This window comes from Coregonus clupeaformis, chromosome 16 (assembly GCF_020615455.1).
Source record: "Coregonus clupeaformis isolate EN_2021a chromosome 16, ASM2061545v1, whole genome shotgun sequence".
NCBI classification, from domain to species: Eukaryota; Metazoa; Chordata; class Actinopteri; order Salmoniformes; family Salmonidae; genus Coregonus; species Coregonus clupeaformis.
The window spans coordinates 13,806,511-13,829,546 of record NC_059207.1 but is presented as its reverse complement, the minus strand read 5'-3'; the positions used below and the strand labels follow the sequence as shown (position 1 = coordinate 13,829,546).

General features: G+C 44.9%; 1 protein-coding gene across 2 annotated transcripts in view; it reads right to left on the bottom strand.

The window, feature by feature from the left end:
- Positions 1 to 668: 668 nt before the first annotated feature.
- Positions 669 to 23,036, bottom strand: part of LOC121584455 (versican core protein) — a 54,560-nt gene continuing 32,192 nt past the window's right edge. Inside the window, exons 1-8 of one of the 2 annotated variants that reach the window (XM_041900338.2) lie at positions 11,069 to 22,360; positions 10,801 to 10,914; positions 10,325 to 10,438; positions 8,206 to 8,364; positions 7,571 to 7,653; positions 3,406 to 3,550; positions 2,799 to 2,981; positions 669 to 2,705 (exon numbers count right to left, since the gene is read on the bottom strand). In XM_041900338.2, the coding sequence (XP_041756272.2) occupies positions 2,542 to 2,705; positions 2,799 to 2,981; positions 3,406 to 3,550; positions 7,571 to 7,653; positions 8,206 to 8,364; positions 10,325 to 10,438; positions 10,801 to 10,914; positions 11,069 to 22,301 (12,195 nt within the window). In that variant the 5' untranslated portion in view covers positions 22,302 to 22,360 and the 3' untranslated portion in view covers positions 669 to 2,541. Of the gene's footprint in view, positions 2,706 to 2,798; positions 2,982 to 3,405; positions 3,551 to 7,570; positions 7,654 to 8,205; positions 8,365 to 10,324; positions 10,439 to 10,800; positions 10,915 to 11,068; positions 22,361 to 23,036 lie in introns of those variants that run through there. The other variant, XM_041900339.1, reaches the window with a different exon arrangement.

Genomic DNA, 23,036 nt, shown 5'->3' with positions numbered 1-23,036 from the left:
CACTTTCCAGTTTCACATGTAATGTTTTTCCCTGCGAGGATGTGTGCACAAAAGCGCTGGAGAACTGTAATGGTGTGCTGTACAGGGCTCCAACCCGTTAGGGAGCTGTGTTCAGGTGATAATGGTATGGAAAGCAAAACAATATTTTAAAGAAGGTAATGACTTGTGAGAGGGTTGTGTTACAATGTGAACTGTACAACAATATGGAGTATTGCTTTGGTAGTCATCATATTTTCTCTAATTCAATAAATTTGTTCTCTCATATCGCTCACATTTTCATATCTATTTTAGTTCAAACGTTCAGGCAGCAATAGGACACCTCCTGGATACATGTTGCATTGTCGCAAGGAACCAATGTTCAGGAGTTACTCAAGATTTTCAAGTGAAAGTAGCCATTCCAGTTCATTGACAGCAGCGGTTTCTGTAGACAAAGCTTTGAGCTGTAAAGGTCATGTCTTGCAACTAGTTCAATGTTAAACAGCGCTACCTGCTGGTAATAGGACTGTACTACTAACAAAGAGAAGTCCTGTTGACCACCACGATCATAGTAAAAGTCAAAGCTTACTGCTGAACATTAAATCATGGTTTGTAACGGTTTGAAATCTAGCCTGCCCCAGACTGTCAATACATGTAATGGTGGTGACTTACAAACAAAAAGGACACACGAGTAAAATCGACAAACTTTTGTTTTTATTTCTTTGGTGACTGAGAGCAGGTAAAACAGTCTTGTTTTCTTTAAACATTTCTTTCACAAACATCCCAGACTTTCACATTGTAAAATAAAAAGTTATACTGTAAATATAAAACGTTATTATGTGCACTTTAATGCTAAAACACAACAAACAAAACAAGACAAACAAAACAAGACAACAACTGCTGGATGACCGTCATCAATTGTGCAACACAAAATCTGTACAAAGTGTTTGGTAATATTGTGACGGGGACAGGGCAATTGCAGCTGATTGAAGCCCTACACTTTGGTCCATTGTTGACCCCTAAATGTCATATTATAAGGCCTATCTAGCGTAGTGTGTAGTAAAGGAATATCTTCATCACATTGACTCAGATACTGTGATGTTAGCTGTCTCCTGCAAAGCATGTAAAATACATGTAGAATTGAGACTAGTCAGACCAAGTGATTGCATCATCAGAATATTTCACTTACAAAACAATAACGTAGCAAGAAGAGGAAGAGCAGCTTGAAAAATAAATTATTTTGTTAAAAAAGGTGTTTGTTCAAGTCTTTCGGAGTGTTTCACTAAGTACATTCTCTCAATAGTAGTTTTACATTGACCTAAGAAATCAGCACATGGAAGCGAAGAGCTTTAGTCACCTACAGAAAAGTTACCCCCACCGGCAGAACAGAAGCAAAGCAAAATGTTTTAAGGATTTTTATAACATTGTTTTTGTAACATTAAAATACCTCACATTTGTTGTAAACGTAGCAAGGAATTCCAGGTTATATTGTCTAGAAAACATACATTCCATAACCCTCCTTTCCCTTCTGTAGTTTCATTCAACACTGCCAAATAATTTACAGGTCTATGGCTTTACTTCAATGTATAAGGCCTTTATGGCTTAGGAAGAGACACTCATTTGGCCCTCAGTCAAATAATACTTCTCCTTTCTAGTTTCTCAACATACAATAGAAAGCAAAAATGTTAAATGGGTGTGCACAAACATTAACCCATTATCAACGCATAATATATTCTTTATATATCTATGGATGAGATGGGATGAAGACTGCAGCTGATGACAGAGAGCTGGCGATTTGTTCAAAGCTGCCCCCCCTCAGTTTTTCTTTCAGTGATCTGAAATCTGATTGGTCAATGACGTGTGTCATCTGATAGTCCCAAGCTCGGTATTGGATGAAAAACTCTGTATAAAATACATACAGTAATCATGTGTAACAACAAGACCTCTATTGACGAGGTGATAAACCCAAGCATAGATCCTCTTTCTTTGAAATGTAATTTCCGGATAACTGAGAGGACCTCAACTGAGAGATGGATTGTGTACTGTGGATTCATTTGATTATTAGTGCCTGTGTAGCACAGACTATTCGGCAAATTAATTGTATTCTTTTGCATAACATAAGCGCTATAATTTCACAAAAGCTGGTATTTGCCTGTATCTTTTCCCCAATGTAAGAGCTGAACGCTCTCCAGTCTGTATAAAATTGAGAAAATCGTATAGTTGAGGATGAATGCACTATTTGGTCCAAAGTACTTACCAGTACACTTTCCCAGTAGACAGCTGAAGGTATCCACTTTGGCTTTGTTATAAAATAGTGTCCCTTTATAAGAATATTCATAAAATAATATTTCTTTAAAAAGGCACATCATTCGAAGATTTCATCATCAAAACTGCACGAAAATTGTAAATATCCTTTGGGTTTCTCTTTTAGTCCTTTTTTCATTAAAATGTTCTTCTAATTTTTTCATTCGATTTAAAAAACATCCACATAAGTGACAGTCCTGCGTTCCTACAGTGTAGGCTCTGCTGGTTCTGAGTAGACATAACCTAGCGTAACCATGGCTATCATTGTCTTCTGCTTCTCCTTATCACCGATCTCCCCTCTCTCCTTCCTCGATGGTGAGGATGATGATGTCGGGCCGCCGCCTCGTCGGACCGCCGCTTGTAGTTGTTGCTACTGAACAGGCTGTAGCTCTGCCTCCTCCAGAAGGCCCTCTGGAAGTTTGATGCTGAAGAAGAAACAATAGCACTTGTGGAGTGAACACCAGTAAACAGAGAGATCCTCACTAGAATCAATCAATCAATCAATCTACTGTACTCACGACTCATGCAGGCGATTTTGGGGATATCCCATCGGCCGTCTTCACGGCAACGGATGGTTGGCACGTGCCTCTGGATGAAGCCGTCCCTACACTGGTACCTCACCAGCGCGTTGATCTCATAGCGTGACCTCTTCCTGCCGAAGGTCCGAGCATTCTGTACCAGAGGGGGCTGGTTACAGGCCACTGGGAAGAACACACAGGGGTTGATGGGAGAATGAATGGCTGAATGGATGGATGGATGGATGGATGGATGGATGGATGGATGGATGAATGAATGAATGAATGAATGAATGAATGAATGAATGAATGAATGAATGAATGAATGAATTGATGGATGGATGGATGGATGGATGGATGGATGGATGGATGGATGGATGAGTGAATGAATGAATTATACAGAAATGTACACAGTCAGTGGATTAAAATAGCTCTCAACAAGGCTCTTCAATACATTTACATTTTAGTCATTTAGCAGACGCTCCTGTCCAGAGCGACATACAGTTAGTGCATTCATCTTAAGATATCTAGGTGGGACAATTATTATGGGACAATTATGGCTAACATTAAAGTACTTTTGTGGCATTTTTAAACTGTATCTCTGTCTTACCTGTGCCTTTCTTGCAGGTGAAGGTGAGATGGTAGTTGCAGGGCACGTCATTCCACTGGCCGTCCTCATGCCAGATCATCACCACACAGTCCTCTCCAGATGAGAAGAAACTGTCTGGCTGGTTGGGACGCCAGTTCTCATATTGCTATGGGAAAAGAAGAAGAAACAAACCATCATGATTGGATCATCATCATCATCATTGTCCCCTTCTTCATCATCATAAGAAGGATTGGACCAGGATCACAGTAAAGACACCTAGCAAGTCCTGTAGCTCAGTTGGTAGAGCATGGCGCTTGCAACGCCAGGGTTGTGGGTTCGATTCCCACGGGGGGCCAGTATGAAAAATGTATGCACTCACTAACTGTAAGTCGCTCTGGATAAGAGCGTCTGCTAAATGACTAAAATGTAAAAAATGTAATGACAGCTAACAGCATGCTGGCCACACTCGTTATCTCTGGGGTATAATTGGAACAATAGATATGGTCAGTGATAGTCAACTCTGGGGCAAAGGCCATCCAATCAGTACATGCACCTTTACAGTGGTTCCCAAACATGTCTTACCCCTAACATGACCCACCAGCACCCTGTGTAGTTAGTACCCATTGCTATTCCATAGAAGTGCAAGTTAGACTCAATTGATAGTTAAGGGACTTGAACTTTAATTAATAATATGTAGGCAAAAATGCTGTTGAAAATATGAAAATAATTGTAATTGGTTATCAATGAGGTTAAAATAGCTTTCCAGTGTGTAGTTAGGTTGGTGGGGCAATTTCTGAATAACTCAAATGTGGCAGCTGAATGTAATGCTTAGACGATCCACTGGAGGGCTCTATGTTCCTTCTGCCTGTTAAGATCAACACAGACGTATTGACACATCTGGAACTATAATAATGGTCATGTTGAGCTCATCATCACAACAATACTTTTTTATCCGATTTAACCTTCATTTTACCAGGTAGATGGTGTGAAAACAATTTTTCACTTACAGCGACAACTTGGTGAAGAGTTGCAGGGGAGATAGATAACTGTAGAATGTACTGTGACTTTGGGTAAGCTAAATTACTTTTTACTTTCTCCTACTTTCAAACAGACTCTCCTACTCCTCTGTCTCTCTAACAACCCTCTTTCCCTCCATCCCTCTCTCCTAAACCTCTCCACCCTATCTCCTTACCCCCTCTTTCCTCACCCCCTCTACCTCTCTCTCCTCACCCCCTCTCTCCTATCTCCACACCCCCTTCACCCCTCTCTCCTCACCCCCTCTCTCCTCACACCTTCCACCCCTCTCTCCTCTCTCCTCACCCCTCTCCCCTCACCCCCTCCACCCCCTCTCCTCACCCCCTCCACTCCTCTATCCTCACCCCCTCCACCCCCTCTCCTCTCTCCTCACCCCCTCCACTCCTCTATCCTCACCCCCTCCACCCCTCTCCTCTCTCCTCACCCCCTCCATCCCTCTATCGTCACCCCCTCCACCCTTCTCTACTCCACCCTCACCCCTCCACCCTGCTGCCTCAGTTCCCAGAGGACACTGTAACCCACTGCCCAGCTACATTATGACATCACCCGCCAGCCCTGTGAGAGGCTTCGCTCCAAAGCCAAACAAAGGAACTGAAAAGAGGCCAAATCACAAAATAAACTGAGCCTGTGAGCCCAGCTCAGATAAACGTTATACTGCTACAGTTGTGCTGTGCAGCATGGAAACACTCATGGGAAAAACAAGGTTTCTACCACATATACACCGTCATATTGCACATTTGTAAGATGGAGGATATCTTGATCCAATGTGAAGTATTGGATATTATAAACCGGGTAGTTTGGGTCCTGGATGCTGATTGGCTGAAACAGCATTTTAGCCGTGTGTACACTGAGTGTACAAAACATTATGAACACCTGGTCTTTTCATGACATAGACTGACCAGGTGAATCCAGGTGAAAGCTATAATCCCTTTTTGCTGTCACTTGTCAAATCCACTTCAATCAGTGTAGATGAGGACAATTGAGACATGGATTGTGTATGTGTGCCAGTCAGAGGGTGAATGGGCAAGACAAAAGGTTTAAGTGCCTTTGAACGGGGTATGGTAGTAGGTGCCAGGCGCACCGGTTTGTGTCAAGAACTGCAACGCTGCTGGGTTTTTCACGCTCAATAGTTTTCAGTGTGTATCAAGAATGTTCCACCACCCAAAGGACATCCAGACAATGTTACTATTGTAACTCTGCTTCAACACACGATAATTTCCGCACACACACACACACATACAGATGTAGGATCTTAATTTGATCACCCTGTTACAGGAGAACTTTCCTGCAATACAAAAATGTAAAACTAGAGTATTTGAGCTATAAAAAAAGCTTCGGATTTTTGTAATTTCCAGTTTTAAATGTCAGACTTGATTTTCTCTTATGAAAAACGTATCAACCCCTACATTTTAATCCACATAATAATTCACATTTCCTGTTGCTTCAGGATAATTTTCCTGCTGTAGCAAACTGGCTCAAATTAAGATCCTACACCTGTATACACACAGCTGCAGAGCTGCGTGCAATGCACCGCTGCATTGATCAGAGCTACCATCTCTCAGCTAGGCTTTAGGTTCAAACAGTCTGTTCAAAGCCGTGACCCCCCACTCTCACCCCGTTCCTCCCCCGAGGCCCCATGCAGGAACCCACAAGGAACCTTGTTATTACGGTTAGTAAACACAACCTCAGCTTCCTGCTCAGCTGACTGACGTAGCAAATGCCCACAACAGCCCCCCCCGCATCCTCCCCAAAATAATCAAACAGCCTCTCCCTCACACAAAACCAAAATTACCCCCTCCTGTCCACCCCACACATGCAAATTATAATTCCTACAATTCCTGAATGAATTGAGAATCAATGTTGTGTGTGTTAAATGTGTTTGTTGTTTTACACAAGAGATAATTTAATACTGTTAAGGTAGATACACTCGGTTCCCAGATAAAGCCGCAATACAGTAACGCTGACCACCCACCCACCCAGGACCACTACCCACCCCCACCTCTCTCTCTGCTGCCGGGGACAGGTGCTGCCCATCTGTGTGTCTGGCTGCTGGTGGCCCTCCCCCCAGCTGCCTGCTGTGCTTCCTGAGGAGAGGGAGAGGCCTGTACCTGTCTGCGCCTGTCAGCTCCTCTCCCTGCTGGGTCACTGATACCTTTATTCCCATCTCTCTCAGCTGAGAGGGGGTTCTATCTGCCCGCAAAAGGACACAGCTTATCTTCTGCCCCCCAGGCCCTCTCTGTCCTCCACCCTTCCCCCAACCCTCTCTCTCTGGTGATGGTGTGGTCTTATCTTTGAAGTGAAGAGCCAATCTGTTCAACCTGGCCGAAAGTAGTAATTAACCACTTTCCTGTCTAGTGAGGGGAATCTGCAGTGCGTTTACACGACCACAAACAAACAAGCTTCCACTTGTGCAGACACATACACTACATATACTGAGGCTCAGTATGTCTATTTTCCTCCCTCTATTACAATCAACAGACATACACAATTCAAGCCAGCGTGGTTATTGTTATAGTTTGTGAATGACAGAGCTTTTTGTTAGTGAAAGGCACCCCATGTCACTGGACATGCAGTGTAGCATTACTATAGCAATATAATTAATAGAACAGGCTTGTAACCTCTAACCCTGGCAATTTGACTGGTAAACTCATGGTTACACTTGCAATGGCTGCCTGGTATTGTGATGCAATAATTTCCATGGTAATGTAGAATGTTCATTCAAATTATGTTAACTGATGTGGCTCATGCGATGGAATGTAATTTCTGTAATGTCAGTTGAGTTGATTCAACAAATCACCGCACCGATTATTGGGTACACTTCCTGCTTTTACTTCCTGCTTTGCCTTTATGGGTACACTCGCAATGGCCGGCACAGTCCACCCATTATGCCATCATTGATTTGAATGGGGATGCCTGTTCAATTAATTTTTTTCTATGAGCATGACACCAAGCAAGTGAGCTTGTCCAACAGGGTGTAGAGGAGATAGTAGGGTACGTCATGGGAAAGTGACCACAGTGAGTTTCCTCATTCACCACCGCAGGAAATGACACATCTCCCAGATTACTGTGTTTGTCAGCAGTATCCCTCTAAATATTTACCAGGATTCAACATTGTTTGTTGAGGCAAAAATGTGTGAGAACCCCTTCTTACCATGGGCATGCTGTCGGTCCAGCAGAAGTCATTCTCGTACATCTTATCGTTCAGGCCGATCCACTGGTAGTCCTGTCCAAGGCCTGCCGTGAAGGGCACAATAAAACACAGTGGGTCAATGAGTTGATTCCACTGCCTTATTGGGCGTTTTTCACTCCCTCCATAAAGAGAGAGGCATTTTTCTACACATGCATCACTCTTCCTGTTCCAACTGCCTGCGTTCTCTCTCTCTCTCTCTCTCAGCCAAGACGTTTGTCGTCTACTCCACTGTCGCTGCCAACCACCCAATAACTTACTGTAGTAATGCACAATACCTCTCTGCTCCACAGCCCATATTAATTGATGAGATTAGCCTACACTGACTTTAAGACAAGGATAAATCTGTTGGGAATTCCCTGGTGTTTCTGCAAATTCCAGATGTAGGATAATCCTACTATTAGCTGCAGGGGTTGTAAATCAGCCTTAAGAAGTACACTTGTTGTGACATACTGTAGTTATTTACAGACGGTTAAGACTGTGTCATTGAGCATTATTCTATGGTTGGTTGTGTGTCTTGTGTTGTCTTGTTTACAACTAATAGTATTGTTTTCGTGGCGTGTACGTGCATACGTGTATGTGTGTGATATCACACTTACGGTTGACAAACTTCTGCTCATCATGGGAGAGGATGCTGGCGAGGTGTGACCCCTGTACCCGGCACTCTCTCTCCGCTGTGTCCCAGTTCCTCCTCTGGGGGATGTACTTGTAGCAGTGGCCCTGGAACTTGTGCCAGCCGTAGTCACACGTCTCAGTGTCTGAGGAGAGAGAGAGAGAGAGTGAGAGAGAGAGAGAGAGAGAGAGAGGGGGGGAGAAAGAGAGAGAGGGAGAGAGAGGGAGAGAGAGAGGGGGAGAAGGAGAGAGAGAGAGAGAGAGAGAGAGAGAGAGAGAGAGAGAGAGAGAGAGAGAGAGAGAGAGAGAGAGAGAGAGAGAGAGAGAGAGAGAGAGAGAGAGAGAGAGAATATGGACGTGTATCCAACGGTCCAATAAAAAAGATGAGAGCAGCTAGGAATCCACAGACAATGACACAGACTTTTACAACGGACAGAATGCCTATGAATAAACACATCATTTTCAAAAACTGTTTTTGATTGAGGGGGAAAAAAGGTTGTAAACAATGCATGCGTCTACAACTTGGCACAAAAAAAGGTAATATGATTAATGAAAAAGAGGGTTACACACATTCCAATACCTTTCACTATATTTTCACTGAAAAAGAGACTCTCCCCTAAGAATGTCTAACCTACCCAACACCTGTAGGAACATGGTCCTATCTGAATGTTGATCTAGGTTTTGTCCTCCAGTGCAACACCAATTAAGTTCAGGAGATAATTAGGAGACAAAGAGCGGGGTACTGTGTGTCTTTATAAGGTCACCCTGAGCCCTCTGACCATGCTGTTATCTCAGACTGCTCTCTAATCAGTGTATACTACTGTGACACATCTATTTACTTATATTTACTATTTACTCTCTCTTATTCCCTTAATACAGCTGTATATGGACTAAACAGAGAGCTTTATCGTGGCCTTTTTCTCTGTTTGTCTCCTGGCAAGAGACCCTGAGAAAACAGCCAGGTCTTAGCATACGGGATCCAGCCCCGACTCACTGATGAGTGATGGCAGCAACATTCGGGGTATGGTCGGGACAGACTGGCTAGCATGTATAATGCCCTGGGTCAACACATCAGGGACAACACACCAGGGACAAAATGGGGTGCAGTGAATCCATAGACTCACTAGAGAATACGAGGCTATGAGTTGGTCTGGATGACATAATCAGGTATTTTACTGTACTTGTGCAATTCAAACTTCAAACTTGACTGTCTCAACCCAGGTTCTGTTGAACAAATGCAGTAACATCTACTGATTCCTTTCACATACCCTGCTCAGGGCCAGCGAACGACTGGATCATTGTTGAGCTGAGCAAGAGAGGACATGAAGTCTAAAACACCTGTACTGGAAAATGCCTTTACACCTGGACTCGTGGGTATTAACCAAATGTCTGTGATTTCTTTAATAGACCACTGTGTTCGCAGACATGGAAAACTGTGACAATCTGTGGTCTGTCTGATATGGGAAGAGACTGTAACACTTTGTTTCGTAACACTATATCTTAATAGTATGAGTGCCTGAGGGCGACACTAAGGCCTGTAAAATGTGGACGTCCTGAAGACATAAAAAAAGATGTTTATGACTCGGAGACTGTCTGTGAGTGGAAGCATCAGGGGTTATGGAGAAGGCACTGCATGGAGCTGTGCCGTGAGGTGGGAGGGGACTACACATTTCTACGCTGCCTCCTGTATCCGAATGACTCAGAGTCTCAGAGTCTCACTCTATTTCCCAAGGGCTCAGGTAACTGATCATATTAAGATATATCACACACAGCTATCTGGAGATCTATGACTTTCCCCCAACAAAGCCAACTTCCTTTCCTCTGTGATCTAAATTCAATGATCAGTGATGTATTTTTGTGGGAAATAGAAACCAGCGCTGGAGCACCTCACACCGTTGCTAAGAACACTGATATTGTTTATTTTACTATGTCATATTCTCCTTTGCATGGCAAGCTTTTATAAGTCCTAGTGCCTGAGTGATGGAGAAAAAGGGTTAGCTGGAATAACCTAAATCAAATACCTACTCGAATGCTTTCATTCAGCTGATGTTCGATGAGGAGAGAAATGTTTACTGACAGATCCCATGGATATTCTAACTAACCTACCTTCTTCACAATAGAATCCAGCGTAGCTTGAGAGGCAAACACAGGTGAAAGAATTCAGGCCGTCAACGCAGGTACCTCCGTTGTGACAGGGGTTGGACTGACATTCATCAACATCTGAAAAGAAATGTGTGGAAAAAGCATGGGTAAATTACACTGCACAGGAAATAAAACAAACAGATAGAACAACTGCATAACCGTTGAGACATGGAGGAGGTGGACATGCAAAACAAATGCATGTCTGATGAACTCTGTATTCAAATTACAGCATGCCGATAATACCCGTAGTCAAATTTTGGCACATGGCTGCTGCACCCGATGCTACACTAGTAAACCAACAAGATGAAAGGCCTACACATAGATGTGGCCTTCAGGATATAATTGGTCCTTTCTTTGAGATGAATCTCATTAGCATATTGAGACTGATCATACTCTAAAACGCTTGGTCCTCCACTGACTGAAAACCATTTTTGGCATACCTGTTTCACAACGATCTCCACTGTAGCCAGGGGCACAGCTGCAAGAGGGGAGACTTCCGCTTCTGTAACAAGAGCCCCCATTCAGACAAATGTTCTCAGCGCAGGAGTGGATGCCTGTGTTTTAGATTTGAAGTAGAAAAAGGAAAACAAACATTCAATTGATTTCACATTCTAGAGAAGACAAATGTTAAATGACAAACATTTAAAATGATGATATGATGATATTTCCATAGCACACAATATCATTGTATCATTAACAAGCACATACCTGCAATTTCAACTGTCTCGCCAACGATCATGTGCCCCAAATCCAGTCTGGTCTCAGCTGAAGTGGTAGTTTCCACTCCCTTGATGGGGGGTTCACCCTCGACTAACGTAGATCCTGATACATTATCATAGTCCACGATTTCCTCCTCCTCAGACACAGATGAAGGAATGCTGTGGATTGTAGTGACTGATTCTGTCTGGTTCTGTGTTTCTGCTGGCGATACAGTTGTGTACTCTGGCTTTTCCCTCGTTGGCATCTCAGTGGCAGGAGTAACAACTTCCTCAATTTCACCCTGTGCTTCCTGTTTCTCAGAGGAGCTTATGACACTAAGGGACTCCGCCCCAGCGTCTGGAGACTGGCGAGATGGTGGACTGGTGACACCTGGCAAAAACCCGGTCTGAATCTCAGCCGACGATTGGGTGGTTTCCTCCATAGTGTCAATCTCTGGCTTCTCAGAAACTGTATTTTCTTCTGGACTGCTCTCAGAACCGGCTGACTCAATTTCAGCCCTAGGAGTCGTGAGAAAGGGTGAACCAGTGACGGCGGCTGCCAGTTCTGTTTGAGTCACAGAGAGGGATGAGGTGGTCTCCTCTGTTGTGTCACTCTCTGGCTTCACAGTGGAAGCTATGGTCACCTTTTCCCCCAAACTGCTTTCTGAGCTGTAGGAGGCTAATACTGACTGAGTCACAGATGGGCTGGACACTTCCTCTGATCTGCTCGTTGAACTGCTCTCTGAACTTGATGACACACTCTCAATCTTCTGTGTTGGGACAGTCTGTGTTGGGACAGTCTGTGTTGGGGCAGTGCTGAGCGCTGTTACTTCCACCTCAGGCTTTGTGGTGGTTATAACGATGGAAGGTGTAGATTCAACCTGTACGGGCTCTGAGATACTTTCATAGTCCACCATTTCATCAATGTCTGTTATTGCAGATGGCGTGCTGTACACTTTAGTTTCTAATACTTTCTCAGTTAGAGGAGAAACAATGGAAGGAATGCTTGTCTCTTCAACCACAGTCTCTTGTTCGGAGCTGCCCTCTGCACTAGTCTCCTCCGTTGTAGGTACCTGGCTTAAAGCTTCAACTTGTTCCTCTGCCTCTGATGTGGATAGTAGAGCATCATTCTTCACTGGAGAAGCAGTAGAGACAAAAGTTGATTCTGAGCTCTGTGCAGGTGCAGTTATAGTTTCAAAAGACTGGCTTGAATCTTCCTCAGGCAGCATGGGACTGGTTGTGGGCATTGCCGTTTCCTCAGAAGAGACATCAGTATGAGGATGATGAGTAAATGTTATCTCCGACCTGGCCTGTTCAAACGATTCCTCTGGTGTTGTCATGTCTGGTTTGGGGGCAAATGTTGTGACAAACTGGACCACCACGTCAGACTCTGATGGTGCCTCAGTGGAATGGACAGAGGCAATTGGCTGGACTGTGCTAGCCAGGAGAGGATCTTTTGTTGCAGAAGCGTCTGTGGTGAAACCCTCACTTGTCTGGTGACCTGAGCTCTGGTCATCTGTAGAAGGTAAGACAGAGATGGTAACTGATGGTTTGTCCGAGCCTGATGGTCTCTCTGTTTGCTCAGTGACTTCACTCTCCGCTGTTACAGTTTCCTGTGATGTTGTTGTAGGTTCCTCTGTGCTAAACACAGAGGAAACTGTAGTAGTTGGTGAGTCTTTGGTAAACATATCAGGGGTTTGGTCACCTGAGCTCTCCTCATCGTTATCAGGTAGGACTGAGATCACTGTGCTTTTCACTGAACTGGGAACACCTGATGGCTGTCCTGTGTTTGTTATGTCTGTCTGTTTAGTTTCTTCACTATCAGCAGTTGTTTCAGGAGAGGTAAGGTCAGCCACGGATTCATAGACTGGTGATGTTGATGTCTGCAATGGCTTGGCTGTGCTACTGTGCAAATGAGCTTCTGTTACAGGAGACTCCTGGGTGGTCATCGGACTTGTCTCATCTCCAGAACTCTCTTCATCTGTAGGACCTGTTTCTGTGTCATCAACACCAGGAGTTGCTAACTCCTTTGAGTCTGTTGGTGTTTCTGTCGGATCAATGGCTGCAGTCTCTTCTGGTGACGTTGTTGTTGACATCACATGTGGCATTACTGTGGTTGTCATTTGTTCTGCTTTGACAGTGCTGTGTACAGAAGAAACTGCTGTAGTGACAGACATATCAGTGGTATGGTCACCTGTACTCTCCTCATCTGTAGAGGACAGAACTGGTTTTGTCTCTGCCTCATCAACAGCAGGACTAACTGATGGCTTTTCTGAGCCTAATGGTCCCTCTGTTTCCTCTGTGACTTCACTCTCTGCTTTTACAGATTCATGTGAGATTGTTGTGGGTTTCTCTGTGCTAAACAGAAAGGAAACTGTAGAAGTTGTAGTTGCATACTCTTTGGTAAACATACCAGGAATCTGGTCACCTGAGCTCTCTTCGGCGATAGAGGTGAGGACTGAACTTGTGTCAGGGGCAGTGCTGACAGTTGCAGGTTCTCCCTCAGGTTTTGTGGTTGTTTGAACAGCAGGTTTAGATTCAGCCTGTGACAGATTTGAAATATTCTCATAGTCCACTTCTTGATAAATGTCTGGGAAAATAGTTGTGACAGTAGCGGTAGCAGGTGTACCGTACACTGCAGTGACGATCTCCTCGACTTGAGAAGTAACAGTATCCCCAGTCACTTCCTCCTTTATAGAGAAACTGGTGGGAGTGGAAGTCCCTTCAACCTCACTGTCTTGTTCTGAGCTGTCCTCTATATCAGTCGAAACTCCCTCTGTTCTAGGTACCTGGCTTAAACCTTTAACTTCTGATGTAGATGGTATTGCTGTAGAAACCATTGGGACAAAAGGTGATTCTGAGCCCTGTGCAGATGTTGTTACAGTGTCAATGGAGTCCCTTGAATCTACCTCAGGCAACATGGGACTTGTGGTGGCCTCTGCAGTTTCTTCAGAAGAGAGATCAGTGAGAGGATGTTGGGTAAATGCAATTTCAGACCTAGCCTGTTGGAAAGATTCTTCAGGTTTTGTCACGTCCACCTTGGGGACAAAAGTGGTGACAAAATGTTCTACCACATCTGGCATTGCAGATGGCGCAACAGTGGAATGGACAGACAAACTTGGCTGGGAGGAAGCTTTCTTTGTTTTCTCTGTGCTAAACAGAGACAAACCTGTAGTAGTTGTAGTCTTTTCAATCTCTGCTGTTGCTTTTTCAGGTGACATTGTTGTGGCTGTTACCTGCTCCATTTTGACAGTGCTGTCAAATGGAGAAACTGTAGTAGTTTTAGACGCTTTGGGAAACATATCAGTGGTCTGGTCAACAGAGCTCTCTTCGTCTGTGGAGGTTATATCTGAAATTGAAGCAAGTGAAGGTTTCTCAGTGCTGTACAGAGAAGAAGCTGAAGTTGTAGCAGTCCTTGCAGTCTCATCTGTCACAGTTTCATGTGACGTTGTTGTTACTTGTCCTGGTTTCTCAGTGCTGAACAGAGAAGAAACTGTAGTTGTGGATGTCATTTGTTCATTTACAATAACAGACTCTTTGGTAAACGTTTCAGGGGTTGGGTCACCAGAGCTTTCTTCATCTGTGGAGGTTAACTCCGAAATAGAAGCAACCAATGGTTTATCTTTGCTATACAGGGAGGATGTGGCTTCAAAGGGTTTGGGAGTCGAAGTCTTCATGTCATCCCCAGAGATGCCCTCCTCTAAGGATGAAGGTACTAGAGTGGTAATCTCTATCGCTTCACCCTGCTTAGCAGATGTTGAGCTTGTTTCTGGGGTGGGGGTTGTGGTTTGGGAGGGCTCCACTACAGAGGTGAAGGTCTCAGATCCAGAGCCTTCAGAGTCGTCATCTCCTGAAGACTCATCAACAGGCAATGGGCTGGTTGGTTTCACAGTCTCTTTGTCTTCCTCAGTGGACACTGGCATCTTCTGTGTAGTAGTGGCAGACAGCTTGGTGGCTTGGGTGGAATTAGATAAAGTTGTTGTGGTCTCCATTTCAGAATCCTCATCAGATGTGTCTTCTACTGTAGCTTTAACAGTAGTAGGAGAAGGGGTGGTGGATAATTCCATTGCATCTGTCGGGAATTCATCTTCCTCACTGCTAACTGTGGTCTGTGAGCTTGTATCTATGGGGAGAGTTGATGCTTGGGTTGATACAGGGGCAGAAGGAGTAGGCTCTGCATCAGACTCCTCACCAGTGACATCATCTCCGGAGAACTCATCAACAAACACATATGGTGTGGTGAAGGCCGTCTGAGAGCTGGACTCCGTGGACAGTGCTCTGGCTTGGGTGGTTTGAGCTTTAGAGGACACAACCACTGAAGTAGACGCCTCACTAAAAACATCCCCTACAGATGACAAGGTGGTCGTTCTCACAGTCTCTGAATGTTTAACTTTTGCAGACCTGCTTGTTGTCTCAGCACTTGCCTCTGCAGATATATCTACAGAGGTGACTGATGGGATTTGTGTTGTAGCCAGACTCAGTGAGTCAATTGTGGAAGACAAATAGACATCTGTCCCAGACCCTTCAGGTTCCTCTGTCATTGCAATTGAGGACTGTGGTGTCATGGTAATGGCTGTGACTCCCCCTGCTTCCTCTGTAACGATGGTGGGGTAGAGCGGTGAGGAGAGGTCAACCATTGCCACAGTATCAGCGTCAATGATGGTTTCATCTTTAGTGATAATCTCAGGGGTTGTGGTCATGCTGTCTGTGACAGTGGAGAACAGTGTGTCCTCATCTCCGGCCTCCTCTGTAAATATGATAACTGTGCTTGTCGATGGTTTCGTACCGTGCAGCACCATGGTGGGGGTCTGGTCAGTCTTGGTTTGGCTGCTTGTTGAGGTGACTATCATAACCTGCTGGTCAGTAACACCCTGGTAGATAATAGAGGGGAGAGCAGTGACTGTGGATGACTGTGATCTAAAAGGCACTGTTGTATGGTCTCTGACAGTTGTGTGGTCTCTTGCTACTGTGTGGTCTCCATCAGATGAATGATCACCTACTGTTGTATGGGCTCTTGTCGTAGTATGGTCTCTTTCGGTTATATGGAATCGGTGTGTTGTACGGTCACTCATAGTTGTGCGATCACTCACAGTAACAGGGGGCTGTGTAACATCTGGACTGACGGTGGTTTCTGTATCTGGGCTGACATGACCCTTGTCATCTGGGCCTGGTGTGCTTGTCACAATGGATTCTGTTTGGCCTGTTGCCTCACTGAATGTATCTCTCACTGTTGATGGTTGTTGTGTGGTTGTGAATGACATCCATTTGGTTTCCTCATCGACACCAGATGTCTTGGGACTAGTGTAGTCAGAGTGAGGTGACTTGGAAGACTGAGAATCTTGTGCTGTTGTTGACATTGCTGTGGTCAATACCTGTTCTGTTTTGACAGTACTGAAAAGAGAGGACACTGTCGCAGTGACAGACTCTTTGGTGAACATGTCAGAGGTCTGATCACCTGAGCTCTCGTCATCTGGGTCAGGAGCAACACTGACTATGGTAGGTTCTCTTTCAGGTTTTGTGGTAGTTTGAGTGGGTGAAGAAGATATAGATTGAACCAGTGAAGGCCCTGCACTATCGTCATAGTCCACCACGTCTTCAATATCTGGCAAAGTGGATGGTGTAACAGTGACGGTAACAACAAGTTGTTCTGTGCCTGATGTTTTCTCTGTTTCTTTTGTAACTTCGCTCTCTCCTGTGGTCTTTACATGTGGCATTGTTGTGGTTGTCACTGCTTTCACAGTGCTGTACAATGAAGAAACAATTGCAGTGGCAGACTCTATTTTAAACATATCGGGGGTCTGGTCCCCAGAGCTCTCTTCATCTGTGGAGGTTAAATCTGAAATGGAAGCAACTGATGGATTCTCAATACTATACAAAGAAGAAGCTGAAGTTGTAGCACTTCTTGCATTCTCAGCTGTTGCAGTTTCATGTGACGCTGTCGTCACAATTTGTCCTGGTTTATCAGTGCTGAACAGAGAAGTTGCTGTAGTTGTGGCAGTCTTTTCACTCTCTGCTGTTGCAGTTCCTTCTGACATTGTCGTAGGTTTCTCAGTGCTATATAGAGAAGAAGCTGCAGTGATTGTAAGTTTTGATGTCTCAGCTGTTGCAGTTTCATGTGATGCTGTAGTCATTACCGGTCTTGGTGTCTTGGTGCTGAACAGAGAAGAAACTTTAGTCGTGGATGTCATTTGTTCTGCTTTGACTGTGATGTATACAGAAGAAACCATTGCAGTAACAGACTCTTTGGTAAACATATCAGGGGTCTGGGCACCTGAGCTTTCATCGTCTGTGAGTGTTATATCTGAAATGAAAGCAACTAAGGATTTCTCCGTGCTGTTTGTTGCTTTTTCTGTCACTTCACTTTCTGGGGTCTGAGCTGTGCTAGATATAACCTTAGGTACCTCTGCAGTTGTGCCAGATGATAGAGTTACATCAACATCAACAGCTGTTTCAAGAGTGGTGTCACTGCTGACAGACAATGTGGTAAATTCTTCCTTTGTTGTTGCTGGACTAGACAGGAGAGGAGCAGTTGTGCTTGCAGGTTGCTTAGTAGACACGTCTGAGATGTCTTCACCTGAACTCTCCTCCTCTGTCCCTTCAGCCTCAGCTGTAGAGTCTATTGTCAAGTCACCACTACCCTGCTCTGTGAAAGAGGCCGTGGAAGCCTCTGTTGGTTTACCTGAGCTTGACATGGAAGGAGATTGGGTTGATGTGGATTCCTGGGACTGTGTGAACTCTTTTGTTGAAGATTCAACACTTGGAGTCTCAGATGTGCTCTCAGTCTCTCTGATTTCGGTCTCATCGGTTGCTACAGTGAACTGGTCCTGTGGTTTAGTGGTGGTCTCCACTGGTACCTCTTCACCTGACCCTTCAGCTTGACTTGTCTCCTGGTCATCATCTGTTGGTGAGATTCCCGAGCCCCCCATGTCTACGTAAGTGAAGGAAGTGACAAATGGTTTTGATGTGCTTGCTAGTCCAGTTGTTTGGTCCACAGAATGCTCCAAAGTTTCAAATGCTACAGTGGGAGTGTCTATGTGTGTTTCATCTATTTCTTCTGTGGGTGTGATGACTGTTCCTAAAGTTGTGAATTGGAATTGGTCACTGCTGATGACTGAGGAAGAAGATGTGGTCATAACAGCTTCTGACCCTAGTGATGATGCTGTAGTAGATTCCTTGGTACACATATCAGGTGTCAGGTCGCCAGAGCTCTCCTCGTCTTTGAATGTGACCATTGAGGATGTCACACTAGAGACAGGGCCATCTGAAGATCCCTCGGTGCCTGTTGGTTCTTCTGTCTGTTCAACCCCCTTGGTTCCATCAGTTACCTCAGTGCTTACTGATTTTGTAAACACTGAGTCTGTTGAAGATGATGTAGTTTGCAGTGGGGCTGTTGTAACAGCAGATGTGTCATCACCTGAACTCTCATCCTCTGTGGCCTCACTTTCTGAACTAGACGGTTCTGTGAAGTCTCCACTTCCTTGCTCAGACAATGAAGCACTGGATGATTCTATTGTCTCAGCTGTGCTAGTGGAGAGATGAGATTGGGTTGATGTGGATTCCTGGGACTGTGTGAACACTTTTGAAGAATCAACACTTGGAGTCTTAGATGTGCTCTCAGTCTCTCTGATTTCGGTCTCATCAGTTCCTGCAGTGAACTGGTCCTGTGGTTTAGTGGTGGTCTCCACTGGTACCTCCTCAACAAACCCTTCAGCTTGACTTGTCTTTTGCTCACCCACTGTTGTTGAGTTTCCAAATCCATCCATGTCATCCTCTGTTGTTGAGATTCCAAATCCCTCCATGTCTATGGGTGTAGAGGTCCTGTGGGTAACCTGTGTTGATCCACTGGTTTGTTCCGTCACCTGTCCAGTCAATGTATAAGGAGTGGTAGAACTACTGACAAACTCAATTGTTGAGGTTGGCACCTTGCTAAACATATCAGGGGCCTGGTCACCGGAACCATCTTCCTCTGTAAGGGTCAAGATTGAACTTGAGGTTACTGTTGGTCTTGATGTAGTGTAAGTACTAACTGACTCTGATGTGGATGCAGTTGTTGCATCAGACTCCTTGATGAACATCTCAATAGTTGAACCACTTGACATTCCATCCACTTCTGAAGTGAGGACGGCGCGTGTCTCTGTTTCATCAATAATGGGAACAACTGATGGCATTTCTGAGCTTGATGGCAACTCTGGCTGTTCTGGTCTGACTGTGCTATACAGTGGAGAAAGAGGGGTGGCAGCTGACTGAGTAGTAAACATATCAGGAGTCTGATCTCCTGAGCTCTCCTCTTCTAGGATGGTAGTCTCAAAATGAGCAGTTTTCTCTGTGCTATGTAGAGAAGAACCTGTAGTAGCAGCAGCAGTCATTTTCAACTCCGCTGTTGCAGTGTCCTGTGACACTGTGGTCGCTCTTTGTTTTGGCTTCTCAGTGCTGAACAGAGAATAAACTTTAGTCATGAATGTCATTTGTTCTGCTTTGATTGTGCTGTATACAGAAGAAACCGTTGCCGTAACAGACTCTTTGATAAATATAGCAGAGGTCTGGTCACCTGAGCTTTCATCGTCTGTGAGTGTTAAATCTGAAATGAAAGCAACTGAGAGTTTCTCTGTACTGCTTTTTTCTCTTTCTGTCACCTCACTTTCTGGGGTCTGAGCTGTGCTAGAAATAACCTTAGGTACCTCTGCAGTTGTGCCAGATGATAGAGTTACATCAACATCAACAGCTGTTTCAAGGGTGGTGTCACTGCTGACAGACAATGTGGTAAATTCTTCCTTTGTTGTTGCTGGACTAGACAGGAGAGGAGCAGTTGTGCTTGCAGGTTGCTTAGTAGACACGTCTGAGATGTCTTCACCTGAACTCTCCTCCTCTGTCCCTTCAGCCTCAGCTGTAGAGTCTATTGTCAAGTCACCACTACCCTGCTCTGTGAAAGAGGCCGTGGAAGCCTCTGTTGGTTTACCTGAGCTTGACATGGAAGGAGATTGGGTTGATGTGGATTCCTGGGACTGTGTGAACACTTTTGAAGAATCAACACTTGGAGTCTTAGATGTGCTCTCAGTCTCTCTGATTTCGGTCTCATCTGTGGCTACAGTGAACTGGTCCTGTGGTTTAGTGGTGGTCTCCACTGGTACCTCTTCACCTGACCCTTCAGCTTGACTTGTCTCCTGGTCATCATCTGTTGGTGAGATTCCCGAGCCCCCCATGTCTACGTAAGTGAAGGAAGTGACAAATGGTTTTGATGTGCTTGCTAGTCCAGTTGTTTGGTCCACAGAATGCTCCAAAGTTTCAACTGCTACAGTGGGAGTGTCTATGTGTGTTTCATCTATTTCTTCTGTGGGTGTGATGACTGTTCCTAAAGTTGTGAATTGGAATTGGTCACTGCTGATGACTGAGGAAGAAGATGTGGTCATAACAGCTTCTGACCCTAGTGATGATGCTGTAGTAGATTCCTTGGTACACATATCACGTGTCAGGTCGCCAGAGCTCTCCTCGTCTTTGAATGTGACCATTGAGGATGTCACACTAGAGACAGGGCCATCTGAAGATCCCTCGGTGCCTGTTGGTTCTTCTGTCTGTTCAACCCCCTTGGTTCCATCAGTTACCTCAGTGCTTACTGATTTTGTAAACACTGAGTCTGTTGAAGATGATGTAGTTTGCAGTGGGGCTGTTGTAACAGCAGATGTGTCATCACCTGAACTCTCATCCTCTGTGGCCTCACTTTCTGAACTAGACGGTTCTGTGAAGTCTCCACTTCCTTGCTCAGACAATGAAGCACTGGATGATTCTATTGTCTCAGCTGTGCTAGTGGAGAGATGAGATTGGGTTGATGTGGATTCCTGGGACTGTGTGAACACTTTTGAAGAATCAACACTTGGAGTCTTAGATGTGCTCTCAGACTCTCTGATTTCGGTCTCATCAGTTGCTGCAGTGAACTGGTCCTGTGGTTTAGTGGTGGTCTCCACTGGTACCTCCTCAACAAACCCTTCAGCTTGACTTGTCTTTTGCTCACCCTCTGTTGTTGAGTTTCCAAATCCATCCATGTCATCCTCTGTTGTTGAGATTCCAAATCCCTCCATGTCTATGGGTGTAGAGGTGCTGTGGATAACCTGTGTTGATCCACTGGTTTGTTCCGTCACCTGTCCAGTCAATGTATATGGAGTGGTAGAACTACTGACAAACTCAATCGTTGAGGTTGGCACCTTGCTAAACATATCAGGGGCCTGGTCACCGGAACCATCTTCCTCTGTAAGGGTCAAGATTGAACTTGAGGTTACTGTTGGTCTTGATGTAGTGTAAGTACTAACTGACTCTGATGTGGATGCAGTTGTTGATTCAGACTCCTTGGTGAACATTTCAATTGTTGAACCACTTGACATTCCATCCACTTCTGAAGTGAGGACGGCGCGTGTCTCTGTTTCATCAATAATGGGAAGAACTGATGGCATTTCTGAGCTTGATGGCAACTCTGGCTGTTCTGGTCTGACTGTGCTATACAGTGGAGAAAGAGGGGTGGCAGCTGACTGAGTAGTAAACATATCAGGAGTCTGATCTCCTGAGCTCTCCTCTTCTAGGATGGTAGTCTCAAAATGAGCAGTTTTCTCTGTGCTATGTAGAGAAGAACCTGTAGTAGCAGCAGCAGTCATTTTCAACTCCGCTGTTGCAGTGTCCTGTGACACTGTGGTCGCTATTTGTTTTGGCTTCTCAGTGCTGAACAGAGAAGAAACTTTAGTCATGAATGCCATTTGTTCTGCTTTGATTGTGCTGTATACAGGAGAAACTGTTGCAGTAAAATACTCTTTGGTACATATATCAGGGGTCTGGTCACCTGAGCTTTCATCGTCTGTGAGTGTTAAATCTGAAATGAAAGCAACTGAGAGTTTCTCTGTACTGCTTTTTTCTCTTTCTGTCACCTCACTTTCTGGGGTCTGAGCTGTGCTAGAAATAACCTTAGGTACCTCTGCAGTTGTGCCAGATGATAGAGTTACATCAACATCAACAGCTGTTTCAAGGGTGGTGTCACTGCTGACAGACAATGTGGTAAATTCTTCCTTTGTTGTTGCTGGACTAGACAGGAGAGGAGCAGTTGTGCTTGCAGGTTGCTTAGTAGACACGTCTGAGATGTCTTCACCTGAACTCTCCTCCTCTGTCCCTTCAGCCTCAGCTGTAGAGTCTATTGTCAAGTCACCACTACCCTGCTCTGTGAAAGAGGCTGTGGAAGCCTCTGTTGGTTTACCTGAGCTTGACATGGAAGGAGATTGGGTTGATGTGGATTCCTGGGACTGTGTGAACACTTTTGAAGAATCAACACTTGGAGTCTCAGATGTGCTCTCAGTCTCTCTGATTTCGGTCTCATCGGTTTGCTACAGTGAACTGGTCCTGTGGTTTAGTGGTGGTCTCCACTGGTACCTCCTCACCTGACCCTTCAGCTTGACTTGTCTTTTGCTCACCCTCTGTTGTTGAGTTTCCAAATCCATCCATGTCTATGGGTGTAGAGGTGCTGTGGGTAACCTGTGTTGATCCACTGGTTTGTTCCGTCACCTGTCCAGTCAATGTATATGGAGTGGTAGAACTACTGACAAACTCAATCGTTGAGGTTGGCACCTTGCTAAACATATCAGGGGCCTGGTCACCGGAACCATCTTCCTCTGTAAGGGTCAAGATTGAACTTGAGGTTACTGTTGGTCTTGATGTAGTGTAAGTACTAACTGACTCTGATGTGGATGCAGTTGTTGCATCAGACTCCTTGATGAACATCTCAATAGTTGAACCACTTGACATTCCATCCACTTCTGAAGTGAGGGACGGCGCGTGTCTCTGTTTCATCAATAATGGGAACAACTGATGGCATTTCTGAGCTTGATGGCAACTCTGGCTGTTCTGGTCTGACTGTGCTATACAGTGGAGAAAGAGGGGTGGCAGCTGACTGAGTAGTAAACATATCAGGAGTCTGATCTCCTGAGCTCTCCTCTTCTAGGATGGTA